Source organism: Gossypium raimondii, chromosome 5 (assembly GCF_025698545.1).
Source record: "Gossypium raimondii isolate GPD5lz chromosome 5, ASM2569854v1, whole genome shotgun sequence".
Taxonomy (NCBI): domain Eukaryota; kingdom Viridiplantae; phylum Streptophyta; class Magnoliopsida; order Malvales; family Malvaceae; genus Gossypium; species Gossypium raimondii.
The window spans coordinates 5,470,673-5,480,425 of NC_068569.1; the positions used below are offsets into that span (position 1 = coordinate 5,470,673).

At 30.4% G+C, this 9,753-nt stretch overlaps 3 protein-coding genes across 3 annotated transcripts; 2 read left to right on the forward strand and 1 right to left on the reverse strand.

Annotated features, from left to right (window-relative positions):
• Window positions 1-474: 474 nt before the first annotated feature.
• LOC128041177 (protein ALP1-like) lies at window positions 475-1,617 on the forward strand. The gene is made up of 3 exons (XM_052630544.1): window positions 475-702; window positions 799-1,024; window positions 1,115-1,617. The coding sequence occupies exons 1-3, from the start codon at window positions 487-489 to the stop codon at window positions 1,183-1,185; spliced, it is 513 nt and encodes a 170-aa protein (XP_052486504.1). The 5' UTR covers window positions 475-486; the 3' UTR covers window positions 1,186-1,617.
• Window positions 1,618-1,805: 188 nt separating this feature from the next.
• Window positions 1,806-2,460, forward strand: LOC105767695 (uncharacterized protein At2g29880-like). Its single transcript, XM_012587273.2, has 2 exons — window positions 1,806-2,176; window positions 2,251-2,460. The coding sequence occupies exons 1-2, from the start codon at window positions 1,811-1,813 to the stop codon at window positions 2,458-2,460; spliced, it is 576 nt and encodes a 191-aa protein (XP_012442727.2). The 5' UTR covers window positions 1,806-1,810.
• A 3,712-nt stretch (window positions 2,461-6,172) lies between these two features.
• LOC105767488 (uncharacterized) lies at window positions 6,173-7,091 on the reverse strand. Its single transcript, XM_012587041.2, has one exon. It carries the CDS (start codon window positions 7,005-7,007, stop codon window positions 6,366-6,368), a length of 642 nt encoding a protein of 213 aa, XP_012442495.1. The 5' UTR covers window positions 7,008-7,091; the 3' UTR covers window positions 6,173-6,365.
• Between the last annotated feature and the right edge of the window lie 2,662 nt (window positions 7,092-9,753).

Sequence of the window (9,753 nt, forward strand, 5' to 3'; positions counted from 1 at the left end):
TATTATATTAAATTTTAATATATTTAAAATGTAATTAAATATATTCTCAATCATTATTATTTGGGTGATTGATAAAGAAATGAAATTAAAGTTGCAACGATATCATTTAATAGATATTTTTTTGCTTCGTGTGTTCTAAATTCGTGAGTTTAAACCATGTGTGTTCTAAATGTTGCAGTAATGGCTCGTCTGCCTTTAATTGCACAAAGTGTGAGGCGTAAAAGAATTGGTATTGCTGTGAGAATATGGTTGGAAATCTGTAGAATCGCGGTTTGGTTCTTATTTAGAATGGGTGCCAGCCTTAGCCTACATAGACCAAGGATTAGGTCCTATACCTTAGATTTTTATGCAAAACGGGATTATGTGAAAAGGCTTGTATATGCTAGTGATGAGACCTGTATTGAACAAGTTAGGATAAATAGAACTGCCTTTTTTAAACTATGTGAGATGTTACAATCGATAGGGGGATTGAAGTCGACAAGGTTCATGCTTGTTGACGAGCAAGTAGCAATGTTTTTACATATCATCTCTCATCACCTGAAAAATCGAGTTATCAAGCATCACTTTAGAAGGTCCGGGGAAACTGTTAGCAGAGCATTTCATAGTGTTTTAAATGCTGTCATACGCTTACAAGATGTGTTATTTAGAAAGCCGGAGCCAATTACAGCCGATTCTTCTGACACAAGGTGGAAATGGTTTAAGGTATTGGACTGAGTTTTATATTTAGCTTTAACAACATTTAATTGATTTAGATTTAAATTAGTATTCTAACTCAAGGTTTTATATCATGTGATATAGAATTGCTTAGGTGCTCTTGATGGAACCCACATCAAGATTAGGGTTCCAACAGTTGATAAACCTAGATATCGAACGCGAAAAGGTGACATAGCAACAAATATGCTAGGTGTTTGTACACCTGAAATGCAATTTGTTTATGTTCTTCCTGGTTGGGAAGGTTCAGTTGCCGATGGACGGGTTCTTCGAGATGCCATTAGTAGAAGACATGGATTAAAAGTTCCTCATGGTAAAGTGTATAGTTAGAGGACTTTGAATTATTCTTTTAGTAAACTTTGTGTGCTGAGTTAATCATTTTTTAAAAAAATTAATTTTATAGGTTGTTATTATCTAGTTGATGCTGGATACACAAATTGTGAGGGATTTCTTGCACCATTTAGAGGACAGTGATATCATTTGAACGAGTGGCGTCAGGGTTATCAGCCAAGTTCTCCGCAAGAGTTTTTTAATATGAAACATGCCTCAGCACGTAATATTATTGAAAGATGCTTTGGCTTATTAAAACTTAGATGGAGAATACTTAGGAGTCCATCGTTCTATCCTGTAAGGGTGCACAATAGAATTATTATTGCATGTTGTTTGCTCCATAATTTTATTCGAACCCATATGAGTATTGATCCCATTGAAGCGGAGGTGGGAGAAGGATTACCTACAATTAATGTGGTGGATGACGATGAACCGAATATCACAAATATTCATCCATCGGATGCTTGGGCTACTTGGAGGATGGAACTAGCCAACCAAATGTTCGATGAATGGCAAGCATCTAGAAATTAGTTTGTGAAACTTTTGTGAAACTTTTGTATTGATTTTTGTATTGTACTAAACTTGTTGAATTATAATATAATTCCTTCTAATTCAGCATGTGTTATAATTTTAAATTTTTTGTGGTATGGAGCTTTTGATTCATGATATTCAACTTAATCCCTTAGATTTTATAAAGTGTTGACCTTTTGAATCATGATATTAAAATAGTAATTAATATAATTTGTTTTTTTTTGTTCTTAAGATCATTATGTCAGGTGTTCCAGAATCAAATGCTTCTTCTCAAGCTTCTCGAGGAAGCAAAAGAAAATGGGTTCCCGAGGAAGATGCAGCATTAGTTTCCTGCATGGTGGACCTGCACAATGTTGGAACATTTAATGCTGATACCGGGTTCAAAGCCGGTTATTTGAACGAGTTGGAAAGAATGCTACAAACAGTTTTACCAAATGCAATGTTGAAGGTGAAACCTAATATTGAATCAAGGATTAGGTTACTTAAAAGGGAGTGGTCAATCGTCTACGACATGCTTAATGGCCAAAACAATAGCGGTTTTGGTTGGGACGAGCATAGGCAGCTCGTTGTTGCTGAAGATGCGGTTTGGGAGTCCTATTTAAAGGTAAGATTATTTCAAGTCTTTATTATATTATTTTTACCAAACTTATGACTAATATGATTTCCTCATTTTTTTAGAGTCACAGAGAAGCCGCTCAATTCAGATATCGTACTTTCCCTTACTACGACCAGCTTACTACCATATACGCAAGAGATCGAGCAACTGGGAAAGATGCTCAAACAGTTGCTGATGTTCTTGAAGAAATAAATGCTGAGGATGTTCGTACTACAGGTATGGATGAAGAAAGAAACTCATTCTATGATCAAGGTCGACATCCCTTTGGATGACATGGATGTTTCGCCATGAGAGCCGCAATGAGATAGAGACCAAGGGGTTCCTCATCTTCAAACAAGAGAAAAAAGAAATCTGATGCTCGTGATAATGTGTATTCTTCATTTGATGAGGCTGCCACTTTGTTGGGGAAAAATCCAGCCGTTGGCGATCAAATCAAGATGAGTATTGCCTCCGAGGTGGTAGTTCAAAGAAGTCGAAAGAATATCAAAAGATGGAAGAGAAAGCTTCAAATTTATATTCACCTTATGGTCAATTGAAGGTTTAACCGACGATCGGTATGATGCTTTGAGTAAAATTCCGATCATCCAACTCAAATGATCGTTTTTTTAGTTTACCTTCATTGCCGATTGGAATGGGTCGAAGATTTCTTTCTCACCATTAAATATCAATGTTCAAACTTTTTGATGTTGTAAAACTATATAACATATGGATTATGGTGTAGAATTTCATTTTCATCTAACATTTTCTTAATATAAGTTAATTATGTTTATGCATAATATAATTCTCAAGTTATATATTAATTTTAGTAAATTCATATAAGAACATTTTATTATTAAGAATTTTATGAAATTATATATCATTATTAAATTATATTTAATATTAATTATTTTAAATTGTATAAATTCATATAAGAAAATTTATTATTAAGAATTTTATGAAATTATATATTATTATTATAATATATTTAATAATAATTATGTTAATTTATATTTGACAAGATCATATATTATGATTTGATTAAATTCATGTAAGAATATTAATTATTAAGAATTTTATTAAATTATATAATTTAATTATAATATATTTAATAATAATTATGTTTAAATATGATTAAATTATTTATTATTGATATTAACAATCTTATTAAAATTTAAATAACAATAACAAATAATTTACCAAAACAAATTTTTGCTAATTATTAAGAATTTTATTAAATTATATATTTTAATTAAAATATATTTAATAATAATTATGTTTAAATATGATTAAATTATTTATTATTGATAATAATAATCTTATTAAAATTTAAATAACAATAACAATAATCATTTACCAAAATAAATTTATGCTAAGGGTATTCTAGTCATTTTAGTTTTTTCCATTATGCTATTACACCTCTATTACATTCAACCAAACATAGGATTACTATTACGCCTCTATTCCATTACATTCAACCAAACAGTTGATTTGCTATTACACCTCTATTCCATTACACCTCTAATCCAATACAACTTTAATCCAATACAGCGAACCAAATGTGCTCTTAAGGTAAATTATGAAACAGCTAATCTCTTCCTCCACGGTAATAACGTGGCGGGCTAGCAAAAAGGGTATTTGGAAGGACCCACTACGATGTGCTAGGTTGGGCTTAGGCCATGCTTTGGAAATTAGAATGGGTGAAGTCATGGCAAAGGAAGCGCCATAATGAATGCTGTCTAAGGTGAGGCCGATATAAATTTTAAAGGTTCGTCAACACTCGGCACTTTGTATTTAAGAGTGTGATTACTTTTCAAGTAGGAGTTGTTGTTGCGGGAGACGTACAGACGATGCCAGAATGCCTGCCTTTTATGATTATTTTGTTTTCCCTCAAATACCGTTGGCCGTCACAATTTGACGCCCAAGGAAAGTTTCAACAACAGCTTTCCATTTCTGCTACCACGTATTTAATGTTCCGACTTTCTATGTCGGTTTGCCTTATAATTTCATTTTTCTTTTTTCTAAATTACATCATTAGAATAAATTATTTAAAATTTTTTATTTAAGTCACTAATTTATTTGAAAGTTTCTGTTTAAATCACTGAGTTTTTAAAAAAAGTTTTAAGTTCTGCCAGCAAACTCTTAAGTGATAATTTAATGATCGGTACGGTAGAATAGTACTTATCAATGAGTAGAAGAGCATGTCTTAAATTCATATCAATATGATAATCAATGTTGGAGATTGGAGAAAAAATTGTTTGAATTTTAGTTTCTAATTTTGTGACGTTCAAAGCTATTTCATGAAAAACAAGCTAAAATGTAGAAGAGAAGAGAAAAGAGAGTTTTCGATTTGATGCAAACAATGTGAATAGAGAAAGTCATATAACATCGACTTTAACATTTCAGTGACTTAAATAATATATTTTGAATAGTTTAGTAACCAAATTGTAATATTTTTAATTAAGTGATCAAAACAAAAACTTACCCATAATTTAGTGACTAGTAGTGTAATTTATTTATTTAAACCTAAGGACCATCAAATGACTTGTACGAGTTATAATGGACTTTTTTTAACAACATTATAGGACTTTTTTTATGAATTGAGTTAAATCATAATTCGATTTTAAAATTATGTCTGTTCTAGATTTATAAAATTTGTTTAAATCTTAAAATATATAATTTTTAGGTATTAATATAATAGAATTAAACTTATTTTATATTAGATTTTAAATTTTTACTATTTTTAGCCATATTTTTAATTCTTATTTATTGATTTCAACATTTTCAAATTTCATTTTTGCTTATGTTTTCTTTTTTCATATAATTTAAACATATTTTCACTTTTCCCAAAATTTTAATTATTTTGAAGTAATTTAAATAAAATTAAATGAGTGCCTTTAAAAATTAATGTTTTATTGGTGTCAAGAATCTATATATTTTAAAATTTAAATTATTTCCATTATTATTATAAATAGATTAAATTTACAAGTAGTTAAATCCATACAATGAGATTCAACACTTGCATATCAAGATTATGCATGGTAACACCCAAACTTAAATAGTTAAAAGATTCAAAACTTTCAACTTAACCAACAATATAAAACCTAGATTAAAACTGGATTTGTACATAATAAATGCATCAAATCAAATAGATATATCAACTTTGAATGAGTCTAAGTTACAGATATTGATGAGTAAAACTGCAAAAACGTGCACATACAATCAAATTTATTTATAAATTCAGTATTTATGTTGTTTAATTTTTATACAAATCCTATTACTATTCATTCTTCCTACAAATTCTTTAAAAAAGTGGATAATATGTGTTTAAATATATCAAATTATATTGTTATTGCAATGACAACAAGACCAATTATTAAGCTAAAGCTCAATCCATTAAGTACAAAAAACTTATTAAATATATATTTCATATAAAAACTTATATTTTAATGTGAGCTAAAAAAAACAGTGGCGTGTATATAAAAACTTATGTACATATTTCATACATAGTATATATTTCTTTTAATAAGTATGTAATTTTCACAGACACAAGAATGTGTCGCAATTAGCCTCTCTAATTCGCTTCTTAATTATTTGTAATTGTCAACAACTAGGGACCAGAGGTGTACAGTCGGTTTCTTCAAACACTCAAAATGTGCTAAGAATTTAGCATTTAATTTCATCTTCTAACATAAAACATTTAGGGCATGCAATCCTCTTTCTTAATTTTACAGGCAGAATTAGTTTTCCATTTTCTTAATTTTGCGCAATCATCGTTCATACGTTTGATTTAATTAGCTTTCCTTAGAGTTATGTTATGAATGAGGCACAATATGCAAAGCTTCCTAACAAAAAGCTTGCCCCCTTAAAATTGCAGCAGCAAATATAAGCAACCACCACCTGGCTCCTGCTACATGCATGGTTAATCCCCATGATTTTCACTCAAATTCCACCGATTGTTGTTAGTGACAAGTAAATCGACAAAAACATTGATGGGAAATTCAAGAATTTAATGGAATAATTTACAAGTATATTAGATATTAAGAACTATCTCTAATATAAAATTTCCTGTATCTTACAGTTAAAAAGGGCACAAAATCATCCAACAAAATTGGAACTATTAAATCAAAAAGAAGAATAGTCCGTATATATATATATTATGGCCTTCTACCTTCAATGGAAATTAGGAAGTATAATTAAATCAGAATTGATTCTCCCTTTGTTTCCATTCCAACCCTATGAACCTGCACGGTGAAAACCTGATCTTATACTCTGAAATTGTCTCCAGGTTAGGCGACCAATCTTGTTGTTTAGACCCCACCAAATTCTGATAATGCTTCTTCAGCTCCGGTGTGCTGCAGAGGAAACTATTCCCACTGCTCCCAATTTCACTATCTTCTTCCTTGCTTTTAACAATCAAGCTTGTTATAAACTCAGGCACTACCTTGATCAAAACCCTACCGTTGGCGCCTTTAACGTGCTCGAAAGGGCAAGCACCGAAGTTGATGGGAGTAGGTTTAGGGCTGGACTTAGAGTTCAAAGCTGCAAGAGATGAAGTTGACAACACTTTGCATGCAAAGCGATCGAGAGGGAGAACAAAGTAAGTTTGGCCAGGCATGAGACGATCGTCCATGGATAGAGCTGGGATGGGGTGACCGATAAAGAAGGAGTCTGCATGGCAAACCATCATGTCCGGGAACTCAAACATGACCTCGCCGGCGATGTGTTTTCCGGTTAGGGTTCTTGTATTTCCTTCCCAGAAGATGAGCTTCACTGAAGAAGAAGAAGAAGAAGACCTCGAGCTTTGATTTGGCTGGAAACATGGAGCTACTGAATTGCCCATTAATATATCGATGAGGTAATGTGGGAGAAAACGATGAAAGAAATAGAGACAGAGAGAGAAGGTTAAGGATTGATGCGTGTATATATACTAATAAGAGAGCAAACAAGAAGAAGGGTTTCGTAGTATATGTCAGAAAAGAAGGGTGAAGAATTGACTTGGAGAAAGTCCATTTTTGTTCTGTCGCAGTGTTTGATGGGGAGGGATTAGTTGGCGGTCAACAATGCCGGCTTTTGACTAAACCCTTCTCTTTTCACCTCTCTACATCGTGTGGGGGTATTTCTGTCTCTTTAAAACATTTAACCTTTTTTTTTATGCCATGTCTAGCATTATGTTCAATGAAATTTAGATAATTTTATATATATATTTACAAATAATGCAGATTTGAATTTTATAAACACCTTCTAAAACGAAAGCGAAAACCAAAAATACATATATATATATATATATCAAACATAGCATTTTGGTTCGACATTAAAAATAAATATGTATTTAACATTGTACAAAATTGGGAATAACAAAAATGTTCGTAAAAACATCATTTTCCTGATGTTCTATTTTGGTGGTCAAATCATGCTTTTAACGCCAAAAGGAAATCACGTTTTTAACACAAAAACCCTCGTCCTGCAAAAAGAGCACAAAAACACAAAAACCCGCTTTTAACATTGCAATCATATTTATATTAAAAGACATCGCAATAATCTTTGAATTTCAAATATAATATCAACTACAAATGAGTAATTATTATCAAGTAAAAATAATTAACGTATAACATAAACAAATTAATAATTAAAATTTAATATGCTAAATTAAATCCCTAATTATGCAGAATAAATTTTAAATTAAATACTCCAAGTTTTCACCAACAATATTAATAATTATTACTTTTATAATTAACAATTAAGTTAATTGTGGTTTGTTGTGACGTTAATGTAATTATGGTTTCCACAATAAATTAAGACGTGAAATAGAGATATGCAATTACGTGGTAGTATGGATCAACCTTTCACCTGCTTATGTGTTTGAAGGTTGAATATGGCCCACTACCGACTCTATTTTCCAATTTTAATCAATTTTGATACTTTACGTTCGTTAGAAGTCAATTTTAATAAACAATCATAACAATGTTAAGGCAACCAATAACATGATCATTTCTTGACATGTCCAAATGAATTATTTCCTTTTACTTACACAAGGTATTCCCATAATAAAAATAACCTTTAAACATTGCAAATAACATTGGCATACTAATTTTTAAAATAAATATATAAAAATGACACACGATAATTTTTCAGCTTTATTTATGAAAATTAAAAAATTTATCAATATACTAAACACTATTTTAAAGAAAAACAACTTTATCTAATTTTTAATTTGAATAATCAATTTTCGAATTAAATATTACTTTCTTTTTTTTTCGTTTTCAGAAAACATTTTACTTATTTTCTAATAGCCATAAAATTGGATAACATGCTATAATCTATTTCATATAAAAGCAATGCAAATATGCCAATAAAAAAGAGGTGGAATAAGTATCATAATAATGCTTAGAGTCAAGCAAAGAAATAAATAAGCAGCAGCAGCGTCGTGGATGATAAAAAGATACTTTGTCTTGTCCCAGCAATCAAACCTACCTAAATACCGAGGGTTGAATATCTGAAACCAAAGGCGTGGCTGCCTCTCCATCAATCATTCACTTTTACTGTACTCTTTTTTCTTTTCTGGACCATTTCTAACCATATACTATAAAGTGATCAGATCTTTTTATAGATGTTTTGGTCAACAAATGGTTAGTTTAATAATGTAATTATATGAGATAATGAAACTTTTTTATGGCATGATTACGTATGTTGCAAAATACAGCTTCAATCGATGAAATATTTGTTGGATTAATATAATCTCAATAAGTTAATAAAATATTATTTTCTCGACTCTATTTAAATAATCCCACTCAATGTAAACGAAAATATTTTATTTATTTTTCTACAAACCAAAGTCACGTTCCATAAAATAATAATCTACCTAATATTATGATTGCCCATTTTAGTATTGGTATATTAATTAAGTTTTATAATAACTTTAAAATAAATAAATAAATAAACGATTTAAAACCCAACACATAATCACATCCATATCTTCTTTGGCTGTGTTAGTAAGATTAAAATGACTTATTTTCAAATTTTATTTTGATTTTATTTGTATTGCTTGTACTAATTTAATTTTATATTATAGTACATTGTACTTATGAGTGTACTTTATTTATAATCATAAGACTTTAAAAAATTCTTTAACTCAATTAATTATTTAAATATTTGAACTACATTTTTTTAATCTTAACTATATAAAATCTTATATCTTAAATTTGTAATTTAACAAGCGGGTCAACGTAGGCCCTTTATCACAAAGGCTACCAACACCTGCAATAAGCATTAGAGCAAGTGCCCAAGATAGAGGGGAGTGGGTTCATCAGGGGGAATATGACAATTCGACCAATTAAGCCTACCCAAAACTCTATGATGACGGCCACTCCAAAACCCTGGCACTTACATTTTGAGGAAACATAGAGAGAAAAGGAAAAAATGGAAGAGGAGAGTTGGAGGGAGAAACACTAGCTACAGTCCATTGCACAAGTGGCATTAGTTTGTTTGTTTTTTTTTTTTTTTTTTAAATCACGAGTGAAGTGATTGTCTTAGATACACAACAATATATTTACATGGGTTAATGTATTATTTGAGGTTTAACCTTAGCA

Bases quoted from the DNA above. Each gene is read 5' to 3' on its own strand.
- LOC128041177 (XM_052630544.1), top strand. From the start codon at position 487: ATGCTTGTTGACGAGCAAGTAGCAATGTTTTTACATATCATCTCTCAT. The intron at 703-798 runs GTATTGGACTGA...CATGTGATATAG, and splicing joins CAAGGTGGAAATGGTTTAAG to AATTGCTTAGGTGCTCTTGA. The intron at 1,025-1,114 runs GTAAAGTGTATA...TTAATTTTATAG, and splicing joins TGGATTAAAAGTTCCTCATG to GTTGTTATTATCTAGTTGAT.
- LOC105767695 (XM_012587273.2), top strand. From the start codon at position 1,811: ATGTCAGGTGTTCCAGAATCAAATGCTTCTTCTCAAGCTTCTCGAGGA. The intron at 2,177-2,250 runs GTAAGATTATTT...TCATTTTTTTAG, and splicing joins TTTGGGAGTCCTATTTAAAG to AGTCACAGAGAAGCCGCTCA.
- LOC105767488 (XM_012587041.2), bottom strand. From the start codon at position 7,007: ATGGGCAATTCAGTAGCTCCATGTTTCCAGCCAAATCAAAGCTCGAGG.